The 21066-nt window shown below is 41.2% G+C and overlaps 1 protein-coding gene across 1 annotated transcript in view; it reads right to left on the bottom strand.

The window, feature by feature from the left end:
* LOC122814496 (integrin alpha-M-like) overlaps positions 1–21066 on the bottom strand; it is a 935681-nt gene that overhangs the window by 263849 nt on the left and 650766 nt on the right. The window contains exon 18 of the mRNA XM_044087070.1: positions 13912–14063. Coding sequence (XP_043943005.1) covers positions 13912–14063 — 152 coding nt within the window. The remainder of the gene's footprint in view (positions 1–13911; positions 14064–21066) is intronic.

Below are 21066 nucleotides of genomic sequence, written 5' to 3'. Positions count from 1 at the left end.
CTGCTGCCAGAGTTCTGTCCTTCAACTGGTTATAGAATGACCTCACTCTGGCATAATACACATTCAGAACTCTGTTAAGATTCTGTTGCAACATTTTTAACATAAGCAACTTTTATAAATACATTGTTTAATTCAAGCATCTGTACAAATCAATGTAACAGTTAAATGACATTAGATTATTTTCAGAACTTCAACGAGCCATGCTGGTATATACCACACATGAATCACCCTACTTCTCCTGGCACAGCTTGCAATACCTCACATAGTCACATCTCTCCCCCCTTTGAAAACTCAAGCTAGTTTTTCAAGTGACCCTGAAAAAACAATACTTGAGAGAAATGGGCCTGTCTGGGAGCACATTAACCTATACCTTGTCTTGACAGTCCATCTGCACTAGCATTGCTGACCCCACTACAGTGCTTCACTGTCATGTCATATGCATGCAACCCTAGGCTCCACCTTAATAACTTGGTATTTTGCTGGCTGCCATGATGTAGCCATGTTAAGGGATTGTGGTCTGCAAGCACAGTGAATTTCCTTTCATACAGGTAAGACTGAAGTTTCTGCAGTGTCCATGCTATGGTTAGACATTCTTTTTCTACAGCTGCATAACATTCTTCCCTGGGTTGGAGTCTATGGCTGAGACATACAACTAGGTGTTCTTCTCCCACTGAGGAAACCTGGCTGAGTACAGTCCCCACCCCATGCTTTGATGCATTCACCTGTACAACAAATTATTTGCTGTAATCTGGACTGGCTAACAAAGGGGGTCATCCCAAAGCCCCTTTAACGTTTTGAGTGCCTGCTCGCAGACTGGGGTACACACTACCTTATCTGGCCTGTTTTTCCTTGTCAGGTCTGTGAGGGGAGCAGCTATCATACTGTAAATGGGAACAAATTTTCTATAATACCATGCTGTCCCCAAAAATGCCCTCACCTGCTTTTTGGTAACAGAGGCAGGCCACACCTGAATAGCTTCCACTTTGGCAGATTCTGGCCTAATCTTACCACTCCCCACTCTATGTCCCAGGTAGGAGACCTTTGTCATACCCACCTGACACTTACTGGGCTTAATGGTTAACCTTGTCCTTTGCAGTCTGCCCAGGACCTCCCTGACATGCTGCAGCTTCATCATGTTAACATAGTACAATTTGTGCACTCACTGTCTGTGTGTAACTGCATGCTCACAAGGTACTACATTACCAAAATCATTCACTATTAAGATATCTGAAGGGATATCCTCAAAGACACCCACTTGCTTGTTCCCTGACCTTCCATACCACTTTGAAGGGTCCATCCCAAGCTACCTAAAGTTTACTGTGTCTGACAGGAATGTGCACTATAATCTGCTGTCCCACAGCATACTCTTGGGCTTGAGCACTCCTGACATTCCAGACCTCTTCCTTATGTTGGGCTCCTGACAGGTTCTCTTGTCCTGAGGTTTAACACATATGCCACAACAGACTCCTTGTGGGATTCACACTCAACCTCACACTCATCACAAATCAAATGTAAAGGTCCCCTCACCCTATGCCCATAACTCAAAGGGTGAAAACCTGTGGATGCCTGTAGCATGGTCTTTAGTGTAGAGTTTAACCTCTCCACAAGACCATTATTCTGGCGGTAGTAGGGGGTAGGCTTTGGCTGCTTCACTCCCAACACTTCCACAGACAAGCCAGCAGGTCTGTCATGAAATTGGCACCTCTGTCAGTCAGTATCTCTCTGAAAAAACATGAAAATCTCTAACAAAGCATTTGCCACCTTTTCTGTCTCTATGGAGGATAGTACCACTGTGTCAGGGTATCTAGTAGCATAATCTACTACCACTAGGATATACTTCTTCCCTGTGGATCTTGGGTATGCATAGGCCCCAAGATACCCATAGCTACCCTCTGAAACAGCCCCTCAATCACAGGCAAAGGCATAAACACAGCTTTGACCTTGTCCCCTGCCTTGCCTACCTGTTGGCACTGCTCACAGGTCCTGCAGTATCCTGTTACATCCCTTGTGATCCCAGACCAAAATAATTTCTGCATAATATGACTCTTGGTATGCTTTATACCCATATGACCTGCAAAAGGAATGTCACTGGCTATGGCTAAAAGTGCAAGACAGTAGGGTCTGAGCACTACCAAACTGCTGTATTACCTCACCCTCTAATCCATCTTCAGAGGTCCACTCTCTGTACAGTAACCCTTTGTTCCAGTATACAGACTCCCCTTTTCCTTGAGCATCAGGTGCCTCCTTAGCTACCTCCTTCAAGCCTCGTAAGGTAGGTTCCAAAAGCTGTGCCTGTCTCAGCTGTACTTTTGTGACCATTCCCAGTTCCCCTTTCACATGAAGCCTAGTATCTTCTGACAATGGTGCCTCCCTGTCAGCCTAGGTACTACCACTCACCTCTGTCCTTGCAGTCATCTTGTTCATGGGGACATCAGTACTTACCAGCAGATGTGGTTCACTTTCAGGCTCGCTGCTACAAGGTAGCTCCCCTCCCTGAAATAACCACATCACCAGCCCCAGCTTCAAGCATGGAGTCTGTCTGGATCCCCCCAGGCCATGAGACCTACCTGCCTGCCTTCAAGCCTGACTACATGTAACTGCATGCAAACAAGGTAGTACATTATCAAAATCATTCATAAGACATCTGAAGGGATATCCTCAAGCACATCTACTTGCTTGTTCTCTTTTCCACCCTCCCAATAAAGATGGACCCTGGCCAAAGATATTTGGAATGGGGTCCTTCCTAAAGCTCTGACTGGAGTGGACTGCCCAAGCAAGTACTGCTCTTCTTTAACCACTGCAGGCTTCACAATGGTTACATCAGAGGCTGTGTCTCTTAACAGTGGCCTGTCTTCCATCCACTAAAATAGGATACAAATTCTGGTGATAGTTTGTTAACTCTGCTGTCTCCAGACAACTTACCACTGGCATGCAGTTATTCCCACTTGCTGGCTCCATCACCTTTTTTCCCCACCTTGCTTCAGTGGACATTTGTATGCTACATGGCCCCTCTGGTTACATTTAACACTTCTGACCATTAATCCTGGACATTTACCTGAAGTAGTGTCTTTCCTGTTGCTGGTAGACTCTGTTGGGGTGATTTAGGCTGCCCATCATGGGTTCTCTTACATCCATTTACAGCACTGGGTATCCCCTTCTTGTGCAGGGATGCCTGTTTTGGAAATCTCCTTTTCTCCAGAGATCATCTTCAAAGTTACACTCTTGGTCTGCCAACCAGATTTTTATGTCCTCAGATAAAGTATTAAGGGCTTGTTTCCTCACCTAAAGGTCTGCCAGTCTTTCAAAAATGGTGACCTGACTCCTACTCACCCACCTATGAAAATAAATTCTTAACTCAGCAATATAATCACATACACTTTCATTTGCTTTACGTCTATGCTCACAAAACATTTTTTTCTGTAAACTTCAGGTGTTAACTTATAACAGTTCAGTAAACATTGTTTCACTTTTTCATAATTTAAATAGTCAGTATCAGACAATTTAGAAACAACAGTTACAGCTTTACCATGGAGTAAGGGGGTGTGCAACTGTACCCAGAGCCCTTGGTCAACATCATACTATGTATATACCCTTTCGAATATATGAATAAAACTATCAAAATCAGTATCATCATTAAAATGTGGAAGGAATCTACTCAACTTTATTGCTTCTGGGGTTTGGTTACTCCCTCCCCATTATCTCCATGACCCTGTCGAAGATTCAGCATTTCTCTATCATGTTGCCTCTGCTTCTCCTTTTCTTCAGCCTTCAAATGCTGCATTTTCTCATTTTCTTCGATCTCCAAATGTTGCAGCCTGTCTTCATTCTCCAAATGCCACAGTCTCTCTTCAGTGTCCAAATGTCATAGTTCATGCTGACGCTGCTTTTCCTTGTCTTCGTAACTAACTAACTAACTAACTAACTAACTAACTAACTAACTAACTAACTAACTAACTAACTAACAAAAATAAATAAAACTGTTGTTAAACTAAAACTCTGAATGTTTACCTTGTGCCTGTTGAGGAACATTCAGAGTTTCAGTTTCACAACAGTTTTACCACTGGACTCTGGTGAGAGACAGACACTAAAAACAAGAATGTATTTATATAATATTTTCAGAAGCAGCTCACTGCAACAAGCACAATTTTCCTTAGGAGCACGCAGGGAACATGCTCAAGACCCTAGGACTGGACTCTGCCTCTCTCTAGACCTCAAACAAACTCTGCTTTGGAGCACTATGTCCCAGTTCCAAGTAGCTGATACACAAACTTGAATATTTGATTTTTTGCACAGACCCCCCCCCCCCCAGACACATACACGCACACACCTGGGAATGTCTGGTACAGATTTACTAGCCCTCTCTCTCCAGACTATAAGATAGATTGCTGCCACCAATCAGATACTCTAAGGCTCTTACAAAAGGTAATCAATAATACTGGGTGAAAAATTAATACTGATATAAATGGTGGAGTAAGACCAAAGCAGCAAGTGTTTCCAGAGTGGCCACAGTGTCACTAAATTAAGCACAGGAACTCTCAAGGTGTTAAAATTGTTCTTTAAAAGACCAGACACAATGAAAAGGTATAAAACTATTTAATAAAATAGAAAACAGGAGAATACTTAATATGTAGTTACAATTAACAAGAGTTTCAGACACAGGAAATATAAAAATAACACAGCTTGATAGAGTCTCACAGATGCAGAAAAAACTAATATTAAACCAATCTCACTGCAGTTTTCCTAACTGAACTAAAGAGTAACTGTCCCTAGTTAACTCACTTAATATCAAAAGGCAAGATGTACTGCTAAGATGCTCAAATCTACAAGGCAAGATGAGATACTACACACTACCATAAAAAACTGTCTTAGATTTTTCTTTTGTCAGCTTCCAAAGAGAAACAAAAATAAAAATAAACAACAAACTGCTTTTGCCAGAGTTCTGTCCTTCAGCTGGTTATAGAATGACATTACATCTAAGCACCTGACTCTGGCACAACACACATTTAGAACTTTGTTAAGATTCTGTTGCAGCATTTTTAACATAAGCAACTTTTGCAAATACATGTTTTATACAAGCATCTGCACAAATCAATGCAATGTCAAATGACATAAGATTATTTACAAAACTTCAGCCAGCCATGCTGGCATATGCCACAAATAGACCACCCTACTTCTCCTGGCACAGCTGGCAAAACCTCATGTCATCACAGTTTCTGTGTTATTTTACACTGTATCTTGTATTATATTGTACCAATGGATCATTTCATACCCCCCTCCGGGCTTCCACTGAAAAGAGGTTCTACATCCATTCAGAATTATCCAGTCAACAAATGAAAATATGTCAATAGTCTAGTAAACCCCTATGATTATATGATCCTATGATCTTAATTCATTTACTCCAATGGAGCTCAGGTAGTTTGCACTATAACTTCCAATAGGCAGAGCTTAAGCCTTTTGACATAATCAAATTATGTCCGCACATTTCAAACAAATGTTCATATCTTTGGAACCATAGGAGTTATGAAAGAGGTATAAATGGCAAACCCTTCAGTGCAAACTATATTTATAGTGGTAGTATTCTTTAGGTTCTAGGTCTTAAACTAAATTTTATAAGTCACTGTAAGCACAGTGACTATTACATCTTTAATAATTTGTAATCAACTTACAATATCTCAGCCACTACTCAAGTTATACACATATTGACAGCAGCATTTATTCATCTAGCTAAGTTTTCTTATCAAGTGAAGGAGTTCTGTCTATGTTACTTGGTTGTTGAGATATTTAGAAAAATGTAAACATTATATCTATAATAAATTAATATCATAAAAAACAGGAGTTAATATCTATTTACCTGCACTAGACAAAAGTCAAATATTAATGTAGTTGAGTTTGCTATTGAGTAAGCTATAAGAAAAAATCTTTTAAATCCTTGTACATAACATGGTTTTGGAATTATTGATGCAAGTATAAATAAGCAATATTTGATGCCTAGAGACGCCAGTAGGGTTAACTACAGATGCACTGGAGGCATCACTTGGATGTAATGAGTTAAATAAATAAATAGAGAAACTCCTGTGTTCCTGGCATGATGAGGGCTGCTGACTGTGGTAGGGTGGAAGCACTATATAGTTCCTTACTTGGGAAATTTAGTTTGGTATGGTCAACTTAGAGTTACAATCTGAAGAGTAATTCAAATTGCCCTGGGTGACAAGATGACCGTACCCTCACCACCAGCCTGCAACAAGCATGGAGAAAGAAGGGCTGCTAGTAGAGCTACAAAACACCCTCATGGCTGCCTGAATGATGTTTCTCTAGATGGCTTTCATCACCAGTGGAACAAATGCACTTGAATCTGAAGGGTAGTTGGTCAGTAGGCATGGTGGTAAACAGCACTTGAAAAAAATTATTTTACAATTTAGCAGACTGATTGACTGTCTCCGATCCCAGCCATATACACAGTAACCGTTAAGTATGCAATGCATTTGAAGTATCTTTTTGAGTTAAGGGTGCTTTATTTATTTATTTATTTGCAGTTTGATTACCAGGGAAGTTTACTGGGCCAAACTGACCCATTTTCAGTGGAGGCCCGGGGAGAAAAGCTCAAAGATGCATTATACAATTTAGATACAACTGATAGTTGATATTAAAGATAACATTATGTAGAATAGTTACACATAAACACATTCAGTATCATGCATAATTAACAAATTCATTAAGCTTGAAGGTAGGGATCATACAGCTTCAATTGAGGAAAACAGATATGTGTTAGGTGTGGAAACAGTTTACATACAAACCTTTTAAGAAAATGTAAATATGCTTTACATGCACACATCAACAGTAGAATGCTATTTACAATATTTACAAAGTTGGGCTGTGTGAGGGTAGCTGTAGGAGATGTTGAGAGCTTACAGAGAAGCTATATAAATTGTTGAGAGCTTAGATAGGCTCATAGGAAGATAACTATGAGAGTTGTAGAGCTTGTGAACCAGAGAGGGAACCCCCTTTGATTAGGTTGGGTGAAGGCAGGTACATTTCCATTTAGTGGACAGGTGTTTGAATAGTTGGGTTTTGAAGTTTTCTGAGTTTGGTATGGTTCTTAGCGTGGAGGGAAGGGAATTCCATTTTTTGCCTAGTGAGAAAGATAGGAGAAGTCGGCCAGCAGGACGTTTAGGTTTATGGATAGTAATTAAGTTCTGATTTTCAGATCCGAGAGCTCTGTTGGGTGTATAAGGAGGAAGGATGTTAGTTAGAGTAGGACATTTTGTTGGGTGAAATATGTGCAGTAATGAGTTGGAGATAGTGTAGGTAGTTTGGGAGTTCAAGCCAATTCAGGGATTGTAGGGTTAGGCAGTGATAGGTGGTATTTTTAGATTTAGAGGCAAATTTAGAGATTTTGTTGTAGCAGTTTTCTAGTTTCGAGGTGATAGAGGAAGACAGGTTGGTTAGAAGAGGGGCTCTGTATAATAAGGAAGGAAGAAGATAAGTCAAGGCCAGAGTTTGGAGAGAAAGCGATTATTCCTATACAGCATACCTAGCTTTTGGTGGGTTTTCTTAATATTTTGTTGAATATGAATATCAAACTTCAGGTGTTCATCTACAGTAATGCCAAGTAGTTTGGCAGAGGGGACCACTTCTATAGGTGAGTTGGTTTAACTATAGACTTTGAAGTTGTTTTTATTGTAGGAGAGGGTCTTTGTGGGAGGGAATAGTAGAATCTTTGATTTATTTGCATTGAGAGAGAGGTGGTTTTGGCACATCCAGTTTTCAGTTATTGAGAAGGCAGTTTGGGTTTTAGTGAGCAATTCAGAGAGGGTTGAGGCAGAGCAGACTAAGGTTGAATCGTCTGCGTATTGAATGATTTTAGCATCAGGAATAGCAGTGTGAAAGTTATTGATGAAAATGTTAAAAAGCATTGGCCCAAGGATGGATCCCTGTGGTACGCCAGGTAGGGTAGGTAGAAAGGAAGAGATGGAGTTCTTCCATTTGACTGCCTGTGATCTGTCTGATAGACAGCTGGAGAACCAAGATAAAGCATTATGTGAGAGATTAAGGTTTGAGAGATGGCAGAGAAGGTGCTTGTGGGAAACAGTATCAACTTTACTTTGTTAAATATGCATCGTCACATTTTGAGAGAACACTCCACACATCATTTTTCCTGTTCCCTTTCTTAACTCCTGTTTGCCTTATTTCCCCCACCTGAACCAACACAAGTTTTCATCCCACCTAATTACAAGAGACATGAGAGGCCTTCTCTACATCATTTCCTACCTCTGTTCTCAATCCTGTTGTTTGACCAAGTCTATATCCAAATCTCCAACTCATTAATCTGTGAGTTTCCTACCATTACCTTCACTGTCTGACACTCTTATCAACATCCTTATCCATCTTGTAGTACCCTCCTTCATATTCAGCTGAACTCCCACCCTCTTCTAGGTCCTTGCAATTTGTATTTTATCCTCTCCAACTGCCAGAATGTACTCTATACATCTCTTACCAAGCCCTTCTCCTCCATCCAAGACCAAACAAAGCTACAAACTCTTCAGTCCTCCTACATAAAAATCTCACTTATCCCTTTTTACCTTGCCTCACTAATCTCCCACTACATATAGATACTAGTTGGGCTATAACTATAGGTTCATAGGTTCATTCTAGGCTATCTGCCCTAGGGCATTTATAAGCCTAGCCAGAGTGTGTTTGGCTTTCGCCACCCATTTTAAATTTATTTTGCTATGCCCTTTTTCGAGGTTAGTATACTGTGCCTCTGTCTAACAGTGACACAGAAGTGATACCCGGGGTAAACCTATGATCCCCCATCCACTCATCAAGATTTCTCTTGAAGAGAGTCAGTGAGGGACTCTGCCTAACCTGGACTGGGATTTTATTCCAGAGTGAAGGGAGCCTCTGGGTTATGAATCTGTCCCTCCAGCATGTCCTATTTATTTCAGTGCTGAGGTTCAAGTCTCTCGAGCGCATAGCTCGATGGGATTTGGATTTTCTGAGGTGCAGCATGTCCATTAATTCCGGGTTGGACATGGCTTTATACATCAGGCACAGATCGCATCTGAGCAGGCGGTATGCCACTGAGTAGAGCTGGAGTTTCTTTAACTGGGCTGCATATGGCATCTGTTTGAACCCTTTGATCCTCTTGGTGAGGTACTTTTGGGGTCTTTCCAGTTGCTGCAGGTGTCTGGTAAGGTACATCCCAAAAGGGGCATTGTATTAAATTATGGGCCTGATGAGGGATGAGTAAAGAGGCACGATGACCTCCCCTGATCTAGATGTGAATCCCTTCATGATTAGGTGGGCTATATAAAATGTTTTTCTAACCATTTTGGCCACGTGGTTGTCAAATGAGAGATTGCTATCAACTTGGGTCTCCAGGTCACTAATTATGTCTTCCGTATTTAATGGATTACCACCTATGTGGTAATTTGTGGGCACTTTGTTTTTGCCAAAGGGGATGACTATACACTTTTTGACGTTTAGCTTGAGGCCATGGCTCTGGCACCAGTTGTCTGTTTCTATGAGGCCCTTTTGGAGGATGCTTGTGTCGGCAGGAGAGTTGATTATAGTGCCCAGTTTGCAGTCATCTGTGAACTTGGTCAGCCACAGTCCTTCCGTGTTGGCCTGTACCTCCGAGAAATATATACTGAACAGGAGAGGTCCCAGGACTGAGCCTTGTGGGACACCACTTGTAACTGGTTTGGAGTCTGACATGGCTCCAGCAATTCTAACCATGTGGGTTCTGTCCTTGAGCCAGTTTGCAACCATCTAGTGACATAGGGGTTTATATTTAAGCAGGTGAGCTTATCTATAATGCCCAAGTGGGGTATTGTATCGAAGGCTTTTGCGAGGTCCAGGTAGGCTGTGTGGACCATCTTCCCCTCGTCAGTGGCCTTGGTGACTGTTTCAAAGAAACCGACCAGGTTTAAGAGGCAGGATCTGCTCTTAACAAAGCCAAACTGGGTAGGATCCAGTGTCTGTAGGTCCCCAATATCTTTTTTTATGAGGTCTATGATGATCCTTTCCATAGCTTTGCAGACCAAGCTAGTCAGGCTTATGGGGTGATAGTTTCCAGGATCCATTGAGGCACCACCTTTGTGGAGAGGGACCACTGTTGCTGTACGCCACTCTTTGGTTACATATCCTGTGGTAAGGCTGAGATTGAACAGTAGTTTTATGTTTGGGTTTAGCTCTTCTTGGAGTTCATGTAGGATGCAGCCCAGGACACCGTCTGGTCCCATTGATGCTGTGTTTTATGTTTTGGAGAGGGCGGCTCTTACCTGAGCATCTGAGATGTCAGGGGGGCAGCACTCTGCTGGAATAGATATTTGCCCTTTTGGTGGGGAAGGGGGGAGAAGTTTGTGCTGAACCTGTCAGCTAGGATGTTGGCAATGTCTGTGAGTTTGTTGTATTTTTTGTCATTTTGGACTAATTCTGAGCATATCTGGGAATTCCCACCCAGGTTCCTAACATAACTAAAGAAAGCCTTGTGATTATCCTTAGTGTCCTGTGCAACTTTTCTCTCGAAGCTGGCCTTAGACGATTTTATGAGTGCCCGTAGTTTTTTGCTGATCAGAGATGCCTTCCCTTTTTGGGATTTTGCTCTATCATGTAGTAGCTTCCTCCTTCTATTGTATAGTTTGTTTATGGCTGGGGTCCACCAGACAGGATGTCTGCCTTTGGAGGATTGGGTCTTGGTTTTATTTGGGATTGCATGATCCATGCATTCCTGAAGGTGTTCATAGAATGCGTTTATAAAGGATTCTGTGGTCTGGGCCATATTTTCCACAGGCCCGGGGGCTTTGAAGGATTCCACCTCGGTTTTGAGGAGTGTGAAATTTGCTTTAGAGAAGTTTTTCACTGTGGTTTTCTGGGCAGGGGGTGGGATCGGGATGTGAATATCCAGTGAGATTAGTTTATGGTCTGATCTTACCAGTGAGGGATACACTTCTGGTCTGGAGCATAGAGTCCCCATGTTGGTGATGATCAGGTCCAGTATGTTTTCCCTTCTTGTGGGAGTGGTAACAAGTTGTTCCATAGCATTTGAGTTTATAAATTCTAGGAACCTTTGAGCTAGGGTGTTGGAGCTAGAGTAATGCCAGTCTATGTTTGGGTAGTTGAAGTCGCCCAATATAATGGTGTTTGGAGAGACCTTCATATTTTCCAGTGTTCTCAGGAAGGCCGAGTGGGGTTCCTGGGTTTGGGAGGGTGGTCTTTAGCAGGTTATAAACTGGAAGGCAGTTTTACCCACTGTTAGTTGCACATGGATAGTGTCCGATGCTTCGTGCTGTGCCACCAACCTGGAGGTGTGGGTATCTTTGACGAATATTGATACTCCCCCTCCTTTTCTGGTTCGGTCCAAGTTTTGGGGCCGAAAAGCATGGTATGAGGTATAACCTGGTAGTGCTGGGGTACTGTCGGGAGCCTTGAACCTTGTTTCTGTTACTGCACAGATATCGATGTTCTCCATGCTAAGGAGAGTTTTGAGTGCATGCGTCTTGAGGTTTAGACTTCTGGCATTGAGTAGCATTACTCTTAGTTTCTTATCCCTTGTGATACCTATGGAGGTGGGTTTGTCTTTTGAGCCTTGCCTAAAGGCACTATGGGGTAGCAAGAGCCTTTGCCAATATCCGAAAGTCCAGGGATGACAGGTGCATGCCGTCCCTAGCGAAGCATCGTGACTTGTCGAGCATGTCATCCCAGGCTGACAGGCATTGGATCCCCTTTGAATGACACCAATACTTAAGCCAATTGTTGAAATTGATCATCTTGTCTTCATATTGTGGCATCATTCTTGGTGAGAGTAAGATGTTACTCAAGGTCAGGGTCATACCGGCCTGGGCCACATGCTCAGAGAGCTCCTCTATGTCTCTTTTCATGTAGTTCAGGGAGGCACGTCTCAGGTCATTCACACCAGCATGGACAATGACTGAGTCATCTTTGTACTTGCCTTGGAGTGACCTGAGTGCTTGTGTTATGTGGCGGATCCTAGCGCCTGACAGGCAGCTCACCGTGACCTTCTCCTTGTTCAGCCTGGTGAGCGGGACGTCAGTGTGCCTGATGATAGAGTCACCTATTACATGTGTATCAGGTGTGTTGTTTAGCCTTAAGGGCTGTGACTGTTCAGCACACTGGCTTTGTGAGCTATGTGTTGCACGTGTTTTGTTTTGGGGTAGCGGTTGCTTGGGTGTCTGCTTTGGAGGTCTCTGCTGCTTAGGCAGATTTTTATTTAGAGCCTCAGAGTATGTTTTTGTGTGTTTGTGTTTGGTTTGCTGTCGTGGTAGGTCTATGTGAGACTGGAATTGTAGTGAGTGTGGTTTCCTTCTCCTCTTGACAGGTTTCGCCAGTACTGAGTTGAGAGAGCTTAGCCTCCAGTTTAGCTATATGGTTGCATCTCTCACATGTGTTGGACTTTGTTGCGAGGAGCAGAGGGTTGTCTGTGTACATGAAGCAGCTGTAACATTGCCTCAAGATTCCAAGATTCACCAGCTGGACCGGAGAGGAGATTGACAACTGACCTTTGGACATGCTAGAATAGTATTGGAATTCCTTTATAATTGAAAAAAAAGTGCCAATGGGGAACAAGGTACTCAAGGGGACATTCATTCCCTTCTTCCACATTTACCAGTTTTATCCTGAATTTTGTTCTCTACTAAGGGTGTAGTAGTCTTCTTTGTAAATACCCCATGTGTCCCACCCTTCCAGACTTATTTTACATGCCCAGCACCATTTCACAGAATCTGTCCTCCATCCATATAATGCTCTCCTTCGTCTTACCCACCCAGTGTTCTTCCATGTCACGTGTCTCAGCTGTACTTTCCATATTCTGTCACATCTTAATAGTTCGCTACATGTTAACTGTCACTGAATACCACCTTACATCATAAGTCCCAGACATAAACATTTGACATTTGAGGCAGCTTGAAACCTTCCTTTAATAATCTTTGCTCCTTTCCCCTTCCATGCATACCTATCACAGATTTTCTACACCTCTCTGATGCATGCATGTAATACTGATATTTCTACATGTCTCCAAAAGTACAGAGCTAAAGGTACCAGAATTACTGATATCACCACTACACTACATGACAAGTACCCTATGCTCTATATGAACATGTGATTTACATATCCTTCATTTTGGAATTCAGTTCCTCAAAATTATTGTAGTACACTTCTTTTACTGTAGAAAAAAAAAGAATTTGTAGATATTTAACACCATCCTTTGCTACTGTTAATAAATATTTTGCATCCCTTTTACATCCCAACACAATCACCACTAATTTACTTAAACAAAAAATTGTCACCCTGATTTCTCTTCAAACTATTTAAGGACATATACAAGTCATCAGGGAGAATGAGCCATGAGACAAATGTTAGTTCTTATACATCCCCTAATAGAGTCCAATACAGAGGACAGCCATGCAACTCAGGCAAGACAGAGCTTTGCCATGCTCCGCCAAGGAGCATCTCTGGCAGTCCTTCAACATCAACAACTACTACTGTATCGGCCTATGAAGAAAAAAGTAGGGAGCATGAGATGAACAGAATGTAATACCTTATGCAGCTTTCAGGGTTACTGTGACATGTGAATGAACGGCCTTGCTGAACAAGTAGCACATTCAAAAACAGTGAGGACAGATGTTTTATGAGTGGCAGTGATAAAAATTCCATTGGATTAAGTATGAATGGTGGCTTTTCAAATATGTATATAAATTAATGGACTGGTATATCAAGTGGCTGATTTTTGTCTTCAGAATTTACTTCTATATGATGTCTGACATGAAAGTCTAAACAAACCTAGTGACACTCCTTTCACCAGGAACAAAGATCAAAGACACTGTTGTGATGAGGAAGGCAATCTTAACAAACCCAGTGCTGAAGAGCTAGTGAGCAGGATCAAAAACTCACCGGTATTTTAATGGAGGCATCAATGCATTTTGTTCTGGTAATATCTGTAAATGAACCATTATGATCACGCAGATTTATTCCAAATGTCACCCGTTCTTTTTGTCGTAGAGAATCCAGCTTCAGATTATAAGTTATAGTTACTGGTGCTGAACCTAAATGGAAGGAAAACAAACAGTTCTGTTCAGTACTGTACAGAAACACTTATTCTTCCAGATATGGCATTTTTTTATCAGTTTTCATTCTGAGGTTAATATTGGCCTGTACAAGCAATAATCTCTCACACAGACACATACAAACACACACACACACACACACACACACACACACACACACACACACACACACACACACACACACGCACACGCACACACACACACGCACACACACCCACACACACAGAAGTAATGATCAACAGACTTTTAAAATAACTAGAAATATCAAAACAAATATATGCTTGGATATCTCTTCCTGAGTACTGCTTAGGCTCTATGAGACAGTATTGCACATAATTCAAACAAGCCAGTGCAGCTGGCAAAATTTTCATTTTATTTGAATGCCTGTTAATCAAGGACATAGAAGTCTACCATATGATGACTGCTGCCAATATTAAAAAGATGAAAATCATAAAAGTAGAGAGACAAATCCTTATATTGCCCCAATATGACTGATAGAGAATCTGAAAAACTGTAAATGAACTTACAAGACTGGTTCAGTTTTTGTCAAGACAAGATGGATGACCAAGAAAATGGGTCACACAGATCTAATACAGGATAAGTGGTCTACCTGGATGAGTTAACAGAGTGTGTGCTATCAAAATATTTCATAACAAAATTACCTCTTCTCCTAGTTATCCTTGGATAACTGTTCATATACGTAGGTTCCAAAAGAAACCTGTTAAAACTGTACCCCAAGGGATGTATTAATAGCATTCAAATCCTTTAAAAGGGATGGGTTGTCCTGCATGGCAGGAAACACATGGGTATCCAGTGGCAAAAGAGTAACTTTAAATTTGTAGATGGTTATTCATTAGACTACCATAAGAAACAAAAGAAGTTGAAGGCCTTAAAAAGGCGATTTATGTCCAAGCATGCCTCTCAGTCTGGAAACATCAAAAATCTGGACAAAGGCCCATGAAAAATAGATACAAATCTGTATGCTGATTAACATAAAATTTGCATACATAATTATGTAACCCCATCCACGCCAATGGAATTTTGCGATACCACCATGAAGATTAAAGTCACTAAATAATAATAAATAATTGGTAGACATTTGAATTTCAGACTTCATATCCCTCAGAAAATACATAATAATGCAAAACCTGTTATTACAGCAACTATCTGAGTTTACATGCGCAATATTTAAAATCTGTCGCTCGACTCCCTCTCTATTTTGGGCCTTTGTCCCAGCATTATTGTTGGCTTTGTCCAGATTTCTTGCCCTGAGAGATTGAGACTTGAGAGGTATGCATACAAGTTGTTGTGGTAGTGGGCATTTGGAGCACAAACAAAAAAATCCCCACCCCTTTTTAGCACATGATAGTGTCTCTATTGGCACCAGAGGTCATTATAAGCCTAGCCAAGAATTACACCCATATTTCTAAAATAAATTAATATTCAGTTTCGGAAGTAAAATAAGTTTATAACTCTAATTAATGTCTTTATCAAGTACAACTCAACACATATTCTCCAAAAGTCAACTATTTTAGAAGGGATTAGAAAGGACAGAAATAAATTATAACGCAAACTCAGGAATAGTTGAAGGCTATGTGTGGCAGCTTTTTACTACATGTGTAACTTTTTCCTGCATCCAACTTAAATGGTGTTTTACTTCTGGTACGTACTGCTACAAAAAAAATGTGAGACCGTACTTTAATAATTCTGCCATACTATGATAATGAAGTAAGCAATCATGACATTTTGCAGTACAAACTATATTCTCAATCAGTGCAAAAGATTAGAATTCACTTTTTTTGCCAAAATAAAACTTCCGTCTTGTAGAATTTGAGTTGTCTTTGCTGTTTCACATATTAGGACTTTTCTGGTATGAAACATCTCTTTAATGCAAGAATTACTGGATATTTAAGAAATAATTTTTGTGCTAAAATTTCACAAACTCATGCAGTACTGCAACAGGAAATGTGGTAAAATGTCATCATGCTATTATTGTACTGTGACAGGAGGGCTACAGCAGGAGTACTCTGTAGCAAAGAGATGGTCAAGACACGAGCAGAGGCGCAAAACACATTTATGGCTTCCTGAATATTGGCCTGCTTTAAACAGTTTATGCTCTGATCTTGGGTGGAATTCCTGGGTTCAGGAACAATTTGGTGACTTCTGACTTGGGGTAAGCTTGATAGTTAGCAGGTAGAGGGGCAAAAACCATAAAGAAAAAAAACATTGACAGACCTTTCTGGCACCAAGAGCAAAGCACATCTAGTTATTAACAGCCACAGATCTGCACAGTACAGAAATCCATGTTAAAAGTCCCCTCTGAGTACACTATTACTAATGCAGACGGCTCCCCCTGCCTAAAAGGGGATAGTGCTTCAAATGGTAAGAATTCTGGATAAACTCATGCATACCTCTTGTAATTGCATACCTGTGATGTAAACTACTGTGCTTGATCTTGGTGATTTTGCACACAAGTTTATGGTGAAATTTTGCATTCCACACAACTGTACTGTACTCAGATGCTTTCTGTATGTATAACATTTGTATACACTGTGCTGTACTCAGATGTTAATATGTACATAATATTTGTATTTAAAGTTGTATTGTACATGTGTGTGGAGCTTTTAGCCTTGGGACTCTACTGAAAGAGGTATTGCCCCTGTTAATAAATGAAAGTAAATACTTAAACACGTAAACAAAACTCTGGATTGACCATGAAACCATTACTTTACTCACAAGCAATACCCACAAGCAACTTAATCTGTACTAGTAACACTCTAGTTACAGTTGTACTAAAACAAGAAGAGCAATCATCACAAGAGTTCTGATATCCCAGCTAGAGTACAAGTTCTCTGGTCTTCGATGCATCCCTGAGCAATGATAAACTCCTACAGATTCTCCTAACCAAAATGTCACATGTATGCTACTGGCCCTAGAGGAGAAAACGCTGTAGTGTTCAAAACAGTGATGAGACAGTTTCCTGTAAGACCAGAAAATGTCCTTGTCTCTCTGCTTCAAATGTTTCTGGACTGCCACTCTCCTTATGTCAGAAGATTTCATCCCAGAGAAATATGGTAATGTCTCTGACTCCATAATAATTATGCTAGCGATCTCATCAAACCAAAAACTAATACACGATGAGTTGACAGTGTTCCAAGGACATTAACAGTATCATAAACATGCCCAAACTACTAGACCATTAGAAACCACGCAACATCCCACAAATGAACCATAAAGTTATACACCAAAAATTAAATGTAATTCCACTACTGTAACATTATGAGACTTTATCATACAGAACAATGCAGGTCTAATTCAAATAACCACCACATCGCCCCAAAATGTGGACCGAACCACGAAAGGAGGGGGAGTATCGATATTCATCAAAGATACCCACACCTCCAGGTTGGTGGCAAAGCACGAAGCATCAGAGACTATCCATGTGCAACTAACAGTGGGTAAAACTGCCTTCCAGTTTATAGCCTGCTACAGACCACCCTCCCAAACCCAGGAACCCCACTCGGCCTTCCTGAGAACACTGGAAAATATGAAGGTCTCTCCAAACACCATTATATTGGGCGACTTCAACTACCCAAACATAGACTGGGAGCATTACTCTAGCTCCAACACCCTAGCCCAAAGGTTCCTAGAATTTATAAACTCAAATGCTATGGAACAACTTGTTACCACTCCCACAAGAGGGGAAAACATACTGGACCTGATCATCACCAACATGGGGACTCTATGCTCCAGACCAGAACTGTATCCCTCACTGGCAAGATCAGACCATAAACTAATCTCACTGGATATTCACATCCCGATCCCACCCCCTGCCGAGAAAACCACAGTGAAAAACTTCTCTAAAGCAAATTTCACACTCTTCAAAACTGAGGTGGAATCCTTCAAAGCCCCCGGGCCTGTGGAAAATACGGCCCAGACCTCAGAATCCTTTATAAACGCATTCTATGAACACCTTCAGGAATGCATGGATTATGCGATCCCAAATAAAACCAAGACCCAATCCTCCAAAGGCAGACGTCCTGTCTGGTGGACCCCAGCCATAAGCAAACTATACAATAAAAGGAGGAAGCTACTAAATGATAGAGCAAAATCCCAAAAAGGGAAGGCATCACTGATCAGTATTAGCAAAAAACTACGGGCACACATAAAATTGTCTAAGGCCAGCTTCGAGAGAAAAATTGCACAGGACACTAAGGATAATCGCAAGGCTTTCTTTAGTTATGTTAGGAACCTGGGTGGTAATTCCCAGATATGCTCAGAATTAGTCCAAAATGACAAAAAATACACCGAACCCACAGACATTGCCAACATCCTAGCTGACAGGTTCAGTGCAAACTTCTCCCCCCCCTCCCCACCAAAAGGGCAAATATCTAAAATATCTATCCCAGCAGAGTGCTGCCCCCCTGACATCTCAGATGCTCAGGTAAGAGCCGCCCTCTCCAAAGCAAAAAACACAGCATCAATGGGACCAGACGGTGTCCCGGGTTGCGTCCTACATGAACTCCAAGAAGAGCTAAACCCAAACATAAAACTACTTTTCAATCTCAGCCTTACTACAGGATATGTGCCCAAAGAGTGGCGTATAGCAACAATGGTCCCTCTCCATAAAGGTGGTGCCTCAATGGATCCTGGAAACTATCGCCCCATAAGCCTGACTAGCTTGGTCTGCAAAGCTATGGAAAGGATCATCATGGACCTCATAAATAAAGATATTGGGGACCTACAAACACTGGATCCTACCCAGTTCGGCTTTGTTAAGGGCAGATCCTGCCTCTTAAACCTGGTTGATTTCTTTGAAACAGTCATCAAGGCCATTGACGAGGGGAAGGTGGTCCACACAGCCTACCTGGACCTCGCAAAAGCCTTCGATACAATACCCCACTCGGGCATTATAGATAAGCTCACCAGCTTAAATATAAACCCCTATGTCACTAGATGGATTGCAAATTGGCTCAAGGACAGAACCCACATGGTTAGAATTGCTGGAGCCATGTCAGACTCCAAACCAGTTAAAAGTGGTGTCCCACAAGGCTCAGTCCTGGGACCTCTCTTGTTCGGTATATATTTCTCGGAGGTACAGGCCAACACGGAAGGACTGTGGCTGACCAAGTTCGCAGATGACTGCAAACTGGGTGCCATAATCGACTCTCCAGCTGACACAAGCATCCTCCAAAAGGGCCTCATAGAAACAGACAACTGGTTCCAGAGCCATGGCCTCAAGCTAAATGCCAAAAAGTGTATAGTCATCCCCTTTGGCAAAAACAAAGTGCCCACAAATTACCACATAGGTGGTAATCCATTAAGTACAGAAGAAGTAATTAGGGACCTGGGGACCCAAGTTGATAGCAATCTCTCATTTGACAACCACGTGGCCAAAGTGGTTAGAAAAATATTTTATATAGCCCACCTAATCATGAAGAGATTCACATCTAGATCAGGGGACATCATCGTGCCTCTTTACTCATTCCCTCATCAGGCCCATAATTGAGTACAATGCCCCTTTAGGGATGTACCTTACCAGACACCTGCAGCAACTGGAAAGACCACAAAAGTACCTCACCAAGAGGATCAAAGGGCTCAAACAGATGCCATATGCTGCCCGGTTAAAGAAACTCCAGCTCTACTCAGTGGCATTCCACCTGTTCAGAGGAGATCTGTGCCTGACGTATAAAGCCATGTCCAACCCAGAATTAATGGACATGCTGCACCTCAGAAAATCCAAATCCCATCGAGCTACGCGCTCGAGAGACTTGAACCTCAGCACTGAAATAAATAGGACATGCTGGAGGGGCAGATTCATAACCCAGAGGCTCCCTTCCCTCTGGAATAAAATCCCAGTCCAGGTTAGGCAGAGTCCCTCATTGACTCTCTTCAAGAGGAATCTTGATGAGTGGATGGGAGATTGTAGGTTTACACCGGGTATCACTTCTGTGTCACTATTAGACAGAGGCACAGTATACTAACCTCGAAAAAGGGCATAGCAAAATAAATTTAAAATGGGTGGCAAAAGCCAAACACATTCTGGCTAGGCTTATAAATGCCCTAGGGCAGATAGCCTAGTATGAACCTATGAACCAAAATACATTTTAAATATAAAATTGTGCTTATTTTTTTTTTTTTTATCAAGAATCAACTTAATGAGCTAAACGAAGTGCTGGGAGACCATCAATATGTGCACATGTGGTTTAAAACAGCCCTTTTATTTTATATATATATATATATATATATATATATATATATATATATATATATATATATTTTTTTTTTTTTCTTAAACTAAAAACTTCATTGCTGAATATATTTTTCTGTTATTGTGTCTGTGTACTGCATACCAGAGGCTCGTGATGCACCTGAAGCAAGGCTTCACTTCACTGCAACTTCAAGCCTAAATTCCCTCTTTTTCAGTGAGGCAGCACCCAGGAACAGAACAGAGAGCAAACAGATAAAAAAAAAACTCCCAACAAGCTGCCACAACAAGAGATAGCACATTCTTCCAGCCTGCCCACCTCTCACTTAGCAGATGTATACACAAACTATTCTCTTCTAAAATATCGCAAATCACAGTTTTATCCACCCCTTCCCCTGGATCCAGGCTAAAACACTGTTTTGTTATGAAATTTGATGTTATGGGTTTTAGATGTTTTGGGTTTTAGATACTGTGGTCTTACTGTTTTGATTTTAGATGTTATGAGTTTTAGATGTTTTGAAGCTGAGCCATTTAAACATATTTCCAAGCACCCTATAACTCAGTTTAAATTTCTTGGTATTGATAAAATTGTGTGTAATTGATTGAATAAACTGGGATGGAAAGACATTTTTACTAAAAACGAACATTTTTATATTGTTAAATTAGATGTATTATTTTTCCCTTGCTTAAGTCAATATTGATACTTCACATTTTTTATGGTATTCTAATGTTTATATACAAGGTTATATCACTTTAATTTAGTTAATTGATGAC

Source organism: Protopterus annectens, chromosome 10.part0, assembly GCF_019279795.1.
Source record: "Protopterus annectens isolate FY-2018-M chromosome 10.part0, PAN1.0, whole genome shotgun sequence".
NCBI lineage: Eukaryota > Metazoa > Chordata > Ceratodontiformes > Protopteridae > Protopterus > Protopterus annectens.
Note: the sequence above shows the minus strand (reverse complement) of the source record. Positions and strands in the feature narration are given on the sequence as shown.